The sequence below is a fragment of the Atta colombica genome, unplaced genomic scaffold (assembly GCF_001594045.1).
Source record: "Atta colombica isolate Treedump-2 unplaced genomic scaffold, Acol1.0 scaffold105, whole genome shotgun sequence".
NCBI lineage: Eukaryota > Metazoa > Arthropoda > Insecta > Hymenoptera > Formicidae > Atta > Atta colombica.
This window is the reverse complement of record NW_017259190.1, coordinates 2012761-2025156: the sequence shown is the minus strand read 5'-3', so window position 1 is coordinate 2025156 and position 12396 is coordinate 2012761. Positions and strand designations below refer to the sequence as shown.

At 29.1% G+C, this 12396-nt stretch overlaps 1 protein-coding gene across 5 annotated transcripts in view; it reads right to left on the bottom strand.

Annotated features, from left to right (window-relative positions):
- LOC108690496 (serine/threonine-protein kinase tricorner) overlaps positions 1-12396 on the bottom strand; it is a 138804-nt gene that overhangs the window by 55820 nt on the left and 70588 nt on the right. The window contains exon 1 of one of the 5 annotated variants that reach the window (XM_018197836.1): positions 1291-1378. The exons of the other annotated variants lie outside the window; for them this stretch is intronic. Coding sequence (XP_018053325.1) covers positions 1291-1378 — 88 coding nt within the window. Of the gene's footprint in view, positions 1-1290; positions 1379-12396 lie in introns of those variants that run through there. 5 annotated transcript variants of the gene reach the window in all.

Below are 12396 nucleotides of genomic sequence, written 5' to 3'. Positions count from 1 at the left end.
CACACACACACACACACACACACACACACACACACACACACACACACACACACACACCACACGCGCGCGCGCGCGCGCGCGCGCATATATATATATATTGTATATATTTTCTAATCTTGATGGATGAACATTATTGAAATATCTTAAACACGTTTTATCACGCCTTTTCTACATCTTGCTGCCGCGAATTTCAAAGGAAGGAATACGTGAATTTTCCTGTTGTTGAAGATACCTTCTGTCACTTTCACTCGTTTTTTCACTTACTTTCTACAAACAGGCACCTCCTCTTTCTTTGCTTACATAGAGGAAACAGGACTGACAATAGTTTTATTCACACAATGATTACTTATCAACAACTATACTTAAAAAAAAAAGAGAGAGAAAGAGAGAAAATGCATATCACTTTCTGCTTTGAAGTTTTCACAAAATAAAAAGTTTCTTGCATATGCTATGCGTTTAGCCCTAAATATAGACTAAATATGTGATTCTCTGAATTTTTATAAACTTTCCTTGAGAAAAATAGTATTTGTTTGTTGATAAATAATAGTAGCTTACATACTTTGATTTTAACATCCTTTTCTATTTTGTGGCACTTTCTATTTTTAATGAGACATTAAAAAGTATGATTTGATTCGACATTCGTTAATGTAAAATTGAGAAAGCCTGATAAAATCAAGAGATAATATTTGAACGAGTAAACGATAATATTGCAAATATGATCTTTAGATTAGATAAATAAAACTCTTAATTAAAGCACATTTAATGCTAAACATTAGATAAAAATAGAGATAATTATTGGATTTATTGATTCATGAATTTACACTTCACATCTCTTTATTCAATAAGAATAAAAGCAAAATTTTGCAATGTTTAGTCTTAAAGAAATGTAAAAAATTATTAAAAAATTGAAGATGATTGCTGTAATTATAATTTGTTTAAAGTATACACGTATATGTTATACATAATATAAAATAAAATCTTTTATAAAAGAATCTTTAAAGAATTTTTTATTATCCATTGTCAAATTATACCAAACAATTAAAAAATAATTAAAAAATATAAGTGATACACCGAATAATATATATGAAAATCAAATAAAATAAATGTTGGAAACATTGGAAAAATTAAAAATTCATGATAAGAAATTATTAATTTAATTTATTGCAAAGTTCAAGATAATAAATCAAGAGACATGTATTATTATTATTATCTATATATAGATTAATTATCTTCGAAGATAAGGTATTCACAATCAAAGATCCAGTTATTTTTCAATATTTATTTACTAACCTGAGAGGTAGGATTTGGCGCAAATGATGTAGCTGCACATCCGCCCTATCTTCGTCCACACCGTCTTAAAGAGCTCAGAATTATACATCGGTAAACAATGATAATCGCTCCTTTCTCTGATCTGTTCCTCAATCGCCCCTCCTCGGCATTCACACATTCGCATGTCACCAGACATGTATTGTGTCGTGTTGTTGCGCGAATGTGTTGAACTCGCGCGTGAATTTACGCGAAATATCACGCCGATTGTCGCAATTTCCGAGATTTTGGCTCCGATTCACGCATGAGTTCGTGCAACTGTATGTTTGTGTAGACAAGATATACCATAATTCCTATAAAATGTCCGCCAAATGTATATCGAATGTTGATATCGACCAATAATCGCTTGATCACAATTTATTACTTTTCATTTAATCATATGTAATATGACGATTATTGATGTTGTCTATTACAATGATATATGTTATGTCATCGATCTTAAAGTGCTTTCGAATGTAACAAAAAATTGAGAATGTTTAAGAATTATGCAATAGTTAGTGTTAAATAAGAAATTGAGATATTTGAAGAATTATACAATTAAAAATTCTTCTTATTCAGAAAGTTTTAAATTCTATATTGACTGGAAATAGAGTAAAAATATAAATAAAGATTTTATTATTCTTTTGTATGAAAATTAATCTCTTAGTTTAAATTTACCATCGAGAACAGAGATAAAAATATTATAATTGTGGTGTTTAAAAAAAGAAAAAAATATATTTCATTTATTTAAACAAAATATAATTTCATTTATTAATTACATAATTCTGCTTTTCATTTTTTTCCCTCTCTATTTCATGAACACTATTATACTTCTGTATATTTGTTGCGATCCTTTTCTAAGATTTTAAACTTTCAAATCTATTCTACTTATTACTGTAATTCACAAACTGTTTTTGCGGCAAACTCTCACTATTCGTTTTCAGTTTTATAATTTTTATTATTAAAAGTAACTCTCAAAGTGAAACTCTAAGCTTCTAAAGTGTACACCATGCTTTAAGAAATAATGAAAGAGCTAGAGCGAGCGGTCCCGAGACGTAACCGACACGATAAGTAATTAATTGTAATCGTTGACTCAACCATTAAATCATGGCACGATTTTAATGGTCGCATATTATGTCACGGAAAGCATATTTTTATTTTTATTTTGTGCTCAGTCATTTATAGTGACATTGTGCAGTCCGTCTCTCTTTAACCAACTGAGAAAACACGAAATTACACGTACACCCACATAATTTTCTCGTCCAACGAGCTCGCAGTGATTATTGTGCTCTTACACCACCGTGCAAAACCATATTTCAAACTGTTTAAACTGAGCGACCACCTGTCAGATAAACCCGTAATTCTATAGAAACTTTGTGTTTCGCTTAAGGCTTTTGTCGAACGACAAATATGAAATTGCTTTTTTCTTGTCAAGAACTTATAATAAAATATCAGTTTAAAGAAAGTTTAACAACTTTTGTCAAATTAAATGTTAAATATATTTTAAATTGTTAATAGCAATTGTTCTTGAATTACATCAAATCTTATATATTTTACTAAATTTTTGACTTTATGATTTTCTATAACAATCTTGAGTTTTATTTTGCAAGCATTTCTAAATGATAGTTCATCAATTTTGATAAATGATCATAAATTCGAATATCAATTTACCAAAATATGTTTATTAACATAAATTATAACAAATAAATACATAAATAAGTATATACATAATACTAAAATATAACAAGTCAAACAATATTCAAAAAAACATAATAATTCGATCATTTGATTGACAGAAACTGCGATTTGGATTTACGTTTCTCAAGCATTGAGAAAAATTTAGCAACGTGTAATCGCAACATGTATCAACAATTGTCGTTTCAGACTCTTAAGGAATGCGATCGTCTCTTAACATAACAACAATTTGAATTAATAAACAAATATTTTCTATAAAAGATAAATTTTTCACGCATGATTATTTGCAAAAAATGGTATTTCCATCTTACTTAATAATTCTATTTCTACTATTTTATCGCAAATAGCAACTTCAATTTTAAAAAGTAAAACCGTAATTCAGGTAAATATATTTAGCACAATCGGAAATTGTTTATCATGGAATTATAAACGTTGTGTTTATAATCAGTAATAAATTAAAATTGATTATCGAAGTAATAGTATCGCATTATAAAATAATGCCAAAGTAAAAATCTGATCAAATAGAAGATTCATATTCGCATAATAACGTTCGCGTAATGACGTTAACTTAGCCTATTTATACTAAAAATTTATTTAATATTTTAATAACAAACAAATAGTAATTCATTATAAAATATATTAAAATTTAAATTTGTAATAAAATTTGTAATTATGAAAAAAATTTGTCACTAAATATGTATCACAAATTTACTGTAATGCTCGATTGATTTTACTATATACAAAAATAAAAAACTTTGAATGCAAAAGTTAAGTCAACTATTCCTAATTTTTCGTTTTCTTACGTCAGACAGACATTAAAAATAATTCAAAATATTGGAAATTTTATTAAATATTTCGGTTTGTTAAATTTCAAAATTAACTTCAAAATTAAATGCCAAAGGATTTTTGTAATTAAAAAAATTTATTAAAATAATTTTAATTTTAATATAGAAATAATATTTGTCTGAATTTCGAAGTAAAAAATGCATTTTTATATATTCCTTCTGATCACTAAATTATATAACTTATTTATTGTAAAACAAATGTACAAGTTTTACAAAGTAAAATGTGATAATTCTCGTTTGAAAAGAGCATTATGTTAGATTTATCTCTTTATATTCAAATAGTTTATATTTATATATTTAAATGCTCTTAATTTATTTTGCAAGAAAGAATCATTTATCAAGGAATAAAAACATGCGAGAATGAAAAGAAAAAAATGAAAAGAAGTGACACGTATGCGGATACGCGTTGCGTTTTGCGATAAATGTACACTGTCGTTATGACGATAACGGAAACGATTAACGTTTTACTGTTCATCTATGACACAGAGAAATAAAAAGTGACGTTATTGCCCTTATCTTGAAAAAAAAAATTCTGTTCTATTTGATATTATCGAATATCACATCAAACATATGATGTTCGATAACGTAGAGAAGAATATTTTTTTTACGCTTGTACTTATTATGGAATAATACAAGCAAACGTGAAACATACACTATCAATTATGATAATTTTCGTTATTTCATAAAATAAAAATCAGAAATCTTTTCATTTCTTATTCTAATTTTCCTTATTTTACTTAAAATACATTATTCTCAAATTTGCATTTTTGTTAGCATAAGAAATTTTTTTCTTTGGAAAGCAATGTGAAATCTCGAAATTTCAAGTTTTAAATATAAATTAATATAATCTGTTATTTAACACAATTAAAAAATTTAAACTAGATATGATAATTATCTTCAATTTTCGCGAGTAATTCGTAAATTTTTAAGAATTTATTCTTCCAATACACTTCGAATGAAAAATCCAATAAATTCTTATGTCTAATTATTTACGTGATAATATTAAGCTTATTTATTTATTTATTAGACTTAAATCATTTACTTAATGCAAATTCTGACACAACGACAATATTTAATAGTAAGGTTCTCAATTAGAATTATATGCAAAATTTCTATTTTAAGTGAGGGAATTCAACTAGAGATCAGAATTTATGCGAATTAGAACGAGATTTCACATAGTTTCCAAATCATTTTAAACAACAGATATTTGAATGTCACAGTATTTCAGATGTCAAGGCGTCGTTCCGAGATTAAGAGTAAAAAATATAAAGTAGATTTTAATTTCAGCAACTCCCGTTTAATCATTCAATATTACACAATATTATTATTATCAATACATCTCATCTTTCTCTATATCGTCTTTCTTTTTTTGCACCGCATAAATTTTATTGTCATATGGAAAACATCACACATGACTGACGAAAAGTACAGAGTACATGTTGCGTAATTACATTTCCAATGCAAAATTGTTCATTTCAATTTCTTTTCACTGATTGATTTTAATATTAATATGTAATTAACAGATTGTAATAGGTGACTACTACTGCAAAAAAGAAACAGTAACATTAGAAAAATAAGATTTTTTTTTTTACTAAAGAGACATTACTCAACCTTTCAATATTAAGTATACATGACTAATAGATGTGGCGCAAAATCAAATACACGATAATTTTCCAACACAATAATTGCTTGCACATTGATAACTGATTTCTTCAATAAATCTTTTAATATTAATGAAATATACCTAATGAACATGAAATACTATGCAATAATAATTCCATACTCGCGAGATTTACAAATTTCTACAGTAATAATAAAAATTCTTTTATTTTTTAAAAATGTCTCTAAATAATAATAATATTTTTAAATTTACAACAAAATACAAGGTATAATAATAAATTCTATTTTCTTTTAATTAAACTATACTATATGCGTTAAATAATGCTGAATATTTATGTGATATGATATGAATTTGAACATTTGCGAGTAATGGTATTTAAATATTTAGATATAGAAATTTTAGTTTTTATTAAATTTAGGTAAATTAAGTTTTTATATATGTAATAACTGAAATTATTCTAATTCATAAAAATTAATAATACTATAACATAATGTTATTCTGTAATATATTATATTTTACAATATAAATAATTATAGTAACAATTTCTTACATTCACAAAAACTGTTTAATAATAATTAAATTCTTTACAGCTCTAGAATGTCGCAATTTTTCATTTTTAGCATTGTGAATATGAAATCCTAGATGAACGAACGCGAAGACGAACAAACAAATACGAACAAACAACTTGCTTCAATGAGTGCCATCACGTCAATATAGCACTTATCGTTGTTTATTTATTCATGTTTGATTGTGCTCATTTACTCCGTCTGAATCTAATCAGAATCCATTGTAATACATTGTACAAATATGGATTGCGTAATAATCTCGAATACAGGAACAGCTTAATTCGACGTAAATCTCATTGTTATATATATAAAATTATTGGATCGTTCACGATTCGAACTTCACTCGCTCTAGCATAAGAAGTCTAATACGTGTACACACGGAAAAATAATAAAATAATATAAATAATCGATAGAATATCAAAAATAGGATTTCCTCTACTCTTTGAATAATTCTTCTCGGATTTTCGTTACAAGTAACATACCAAGATCCTTAACACTCGGAATCAGCATAACTTTTGCGTTGTTTTTCGAATTACACACTGTTGTGCTCGAATTAGAACTACTTCAGTTCAGTACTTATTCTACTGGGATATCATTATCTTGAAGATTGGAGAATTGTTCGAAGATTCCATCCCCGTAGGGACTTGAAACTTTCGATGAATTACGTTGCCGAGTTCATAAATCACTCATCCAAGACTCGCGTTGAGAAACTTAGTATTTGAAGTCACGACTCTTCTATGAATCAATATAAATTTTGATTCAATTCCCATAGCTATAAAAACAAGAAAATGCACTTTACGCAGATTATATTTGCCTTTCAATTATATATAGAAATTATTTTTGTTCACATATATATCGCGCGAAAGTCTAAGCTCAGATTACATCGATCTCGATATTAATCAACGCAATTTGTGCGTGCGTATCACGAGCCAAGTATTACGAACCGGTCGCGCGTACTCGAGCTGACTGACTGACTGACTGAGAGGTTAACACTAGCGAGTGCGAGTGGAGTGTGTGGTAGGATCGGGGGACGACTTCTATGCCCACGCACGACTTCGCCTGTCGAGTAGAAAATGGACGTAAGTAAATCGTATGTGTGTGTTTACAGGTGCGCCGTGAACGTGCGTGAACGTGTACGAGCGCCAGCCAGCGTCCATGATTTCACGTATGGAAGCACATGATTTACGCATATTTAAGCCTCATTAATTCATAAGAACGGAAGTGGCCAGTGTCACACTAACACAAATCGGTTCTCTCTAGAAAAAAAATGCGATAAGTATGACAAAATGTATTAAAGTTAATTTAATTCAATTTTATATATTTATATTATTTTGATTTTATTTGATATAAGTATAACTTAATCTTATTGAATGTTATCTTCAGTTAATTAACATAAAATATTAAAACTGTAAACTTATATAAATTTATCAAGAATATACAGATTTTTATTAACCAAAACAATAAAAAAAAATTTCTAGATAATCATGTAGAAATAAAAAAAGCAGGACGTGATCCTTTATCTTTTCATAATATTGAAGTATTAGTTTTGTGAAATTGTTAATAAGTCAGAATATCGCATTATCTTTCCTCACAAAAATTTACGTATATTTTTATGGTATATGTTCCGAAAAAATCGATGAAATCACGTTCGATAAACATTGCATTCTGATTCTTCTATTTTAAGCGATGCCGATACTGACAACGATGGATTCACGCCGATAATACGATATCATTGTTTTCGAACACTTTTAATCTTTTATGTAGCGAGTATTGTAGACCAGGCAACAAGGTCGGTGGAAGATTTCAAGATTACCGAGACATTTACTCCGCTTTTCCTGGCACGGTACCAACCGCGGTCAAATCGTTAACCGGAAGCCAGAGTGCCGGAATGAGTACCATCAAGACGAAATTTGTGCTACATGCGACGGAGGCTCACTCGGATGAACTCGCGCTCGCTTAACTTTTCTCTTGGACAACGGATCGTTTTTCCACCACAACTTAAATTACTATCCTTGCTGGAGTGCATTAAAGTAAATGCACGAACAGCGTCTCAAAGTTGTACTTTAATAAGCCGCTAACCGAAAATACAGCAATTCTACGACATCCAAGTAATAAACGGTAATTCTTATTAAAAACAGTAATTAATACTAAAATACTTGGAATGTCTAAGCTGTTTCTCTGATGTATTTGATGTATTGCGGAGATTGTTCCAAATAATATGTTCTTAGATTGTAGAAATAATTGTCTGACAACTAAATTTAATATCACCGTTAAAACGAATTACGGACGATACGCGTCATCTCGACGGATCATGTTCGATGGGACACTTCCTATCAGCGTGTTGTTGACGACGGTCGAGAACAAAAAAATAACAATTATTAATTCGCCGCGTGGCAAAGGGGCGAACCAACAATGTGGCTGACAATGAGTTCAGTTCGCTTGGCCCCAATCGACGGTCGTGATGACGCCATCGATATAAAGTTGCACGCGTGTGTTGACTAACTGTACTCCGTATGAAAGTACGGTGGTTATACATATACCATGTCCCAACAGAGTGTCCCAGAATCATCGCCATTCCTCTTAACTATTAAGGATAACAAGATAATGATGAAGTTATTAATTATTAAATTATAACGGAGATAAAATGTGATTATGGATAAATAAATAATTTTAGAAAAATTAAGCATCAAGAGGAGATATTTCGTATCCGAATTAATTTTAAATAAATTTGTTTTCACATAATAATAATTTAAATTCATCGAATTATATTGCTGATTAATAGAGACAGCTTAAAATTGAAGAAATGCGGGAAAATTGAAGAAATTGATGGATTACGCGAGCAAATCAAATTTTTTAGTAGACCTTATTTCAAGCTCTTATGATTTCAAAATTAGATATAAAAATATATTATATTGAAAAAATTAATTTAAATAAATATTGCTATTAAGAATAAGAAATGCTAATCAACAATTTATAAATACTAAAATAATAAATTTATAAATATTAAAATAAAAAAGCTAATCAACAATTTATAAATATTAAAATAACTTTTCATATTTTATTTTCGTATTTATAAATTGTTTGTAAATACTAAAATAAAAAAGCTAATCAATAATTTATAAATACTAAAATAAAATATGAAAATATTTTACGAGTATTTATAGTATATGTTTAATACGTCCATGCAAGAACGAATATATAAATCAGAACGCATGTAGAATGCTTCGATTTGAGCTTGTGTGTATGTATGCATATATAAATGGCAAAAAGATAGTGGTCAGCTCTCGTACGTGCTCCGACACACTATGCGTAATATGGAGGAGACGACCGATGACAGAAATAAATGTCGATTGTTCTCGTTATCTTCCGACCGCGTAGTGCCCGAGACAATACGACGAGACGAAGCATGCCAGTTTCTTCAAGCCGCGTGACGCGTCGAGTGAAAAGCCTTTGAGAGAATTGAAAATCTCACTCTTGACATTATTATTTGAATTACTGTATATGAAAATATGTCATATGTAAGCGCAATATCATTAAATACGGTGCATAAATAAAAAAGTAATTGCTGAGTATTTCTATTACATATAAAATAAAGTCGTTAAAATTTTATAGCTTCGTAGCACCATAAAACAATACTATAATAAAGCAATTTCATTTTATACTCATCTATTTTATGAAATTGATTTCAGTAAAATGACAGTAAAAGATCAAGTGTCAGGAAAAAATTATAGTTTCCAATAATTAACATTTTTTTAAAATTTTGTAACTCAATGTTATACAATAATAAATACTTTGTTCTGTTATTTTTTTAAAGTAAAAAAAAAAACATTAAATTGCACTATTTTTTTATATTTCTAAATTTATTGTAATAAGTTTTCATATTATTAATAAAGATACGTATCAAATATTAATAAAGATACCAAATGATGTGAAATAAAAGGAAGTTTGAAAAATTATGTGAGCATCTAACGGCATTTGTAAAATTACGAATATTATCTAATTTTGTTTTAATGATCTTCTGTCCTTCTTTGCGAGACTTATCATAAGTGAATTATAATGTAGACCGGCAGAGAGAATCGAGTTAACTCTGCGCTTGGCGGTAAGTGACTCGTACTTGCAGCTTTGTGACTAATAAACTTATAAATAGCCATCGTGAAATGGAAAGTAGTTGCGCCATTAATATATTTATCCAGATCTCGTTTAATGTTATGTGTCTCGTACGAGTTTTGTGACATGTCTGAAACTAATCGTTCTTAATCCCTCTTTTATTAATTTGCTATCAATAAAATTGCAATATATAAGTAATAATCTCATTGACAACAATTTTATATCACATATAGTTGTAGGTGATACAAAAAAATTCCACTGTAAATTAGAATATATAATAAAATAAATAAAATATATAAAAAGAAAACCTTGTTGCGAAGTATCTTTATCGCTCGCCTCGTGGAATAATAATTAACGATACGATAGTAGATAATAGAAGACTAGTGCGCCCCATCAGTCACATTTGATCGCAGTTAGTCCGGTAAAATTGGAGCGTCTAATCGGTAACCTAACTCTCAGAAGCAGGCACCCACGCGATATCCTTGCACGATGTGAAAACGAGGCGTCTCCGACACACGTCAGGCGTCATGACGGCGGCGAAACAATATCCGCGCTCTCAATGGCAAGCCATGCTTGTCCGGTATAACATGGTCGCATGACGTTCAGGGACTGTCTCACGCCTAGGCAAACTAAACGCACGCATCTAGAACTCACTACTTTTTAGTTACTTTTAATCTACAGATAATAAAATGTAGAAGATAGAAAAAAAACTACGAACAAATTTTTGTGGTTCTTTAGGCTTTGTGATTTTTATGGGAATATTAATTTTTTTGTTAGAAATACGTTCAACGATTTTAAAAACATTTCTTAATTCTTTGTCTGCAATCCAGGTTTTTTTGATATAAATGAAATTTCACTTTCAAATTTCTTTAAAATAAAGAAAGGTGGAGTCCAATTTTCCTTCTAGAATATCATGCAAAAAACTATTTGGTAATAAAAGTGTCAAAAAATAATCTTAAATTTTCTACATTTTTTGAAAACTTAGAATAGTAAAAAAAAACATTACAAATAAAAGCAGTAAAAATATTATTGCAGAAGCTTCAATAATTTTGTTGTAATGTCAATTTTTTTCTATTAAAACAGAAAATATGCTCTGGATTAAAAACATTTTAAAAATCATTAAAAGCCTCATAAGAATAGTAATTGTTAAATAGCATAATAGCAATTAATGTTTTTTTAAATTATAAAGTTCTCTTCTTTATTTTACTTTTTAAATGTTCTTTAATTCTGATCAGAATTGTATTTTCAATACTTCAAAGTAAAAGAAAACGAAATGGAAGTGTGCATAACAAAACTGATGAAACAAGCAGCAAGAAGAATCGTGGAGAGAATACATGAAATAAAAAATATTCGGTGGTTTCAAAAAAACCAGTATTTTACGAATTCGCCGGTATTTAAAATGGGAAAAAGAGAAAGATATACGTTAGACGTGTGTTGTTCCATTCAGATTGACAGCGATATATGAAAAAATACAAAGCTCACGATTGAAGAGTAAATGTCACAATTGATAAAATAAACAACGTCGCAACTTAAATTGCGAAAAAATGCATTGCTTTGATCAGATCTGTGGAGAAATAAATTGCTCCTTTGAAGCGATAAGATAAATCGATAAAAATTATAATATTTCAATACAATTTATGGTTACTTTTTCTACCTTAATGTATATCATATCGATGGTTATATAGATATATGTAACGTTCATCAAGCATGTTATGTAATAAATTTGGCGTTTGCAACATTTCTTCAAAAGCTGCATTCCTCAAAATAATTCTCACGTTGTGCATTGGAGAGAATTTACGATAGGGGAAACTTTCACCGGTACTTAACCGTAATCCTACTAAATTCGTACTTGCGTATTCCCATGTGCAGTATAATCAAGCATCTCACATCAAGTAGCTAACTATCGAGAAATTAGAAATGATCGATGGCTGCCTGTAGTAATACCTACTCTCTCTCTCTCTCTCTCTCTCTCTCTCTCTCTCTCTCTCTCTCTCTCTCTCTCTCCCTTCTCCTCATCTTTCCTCTACGTCTTCAGACATACCTATCTATTGATCGTACCTACAGTGTGGGAAGATTTCAAAATACAGTAATGATTGCTCCAGGTAAAGCAAATCTTCCCGGTATAACCTTGGAAAAGTTCTCTCTTATTTCCTTCCCTCTTGAAGAAAGTTCAACTCATCCTAAGTTAAGAAAAAGATAGAAATAATGATGTATACTTCAAATAATATAATAAAGATTTATAACAAAATCAATCTAA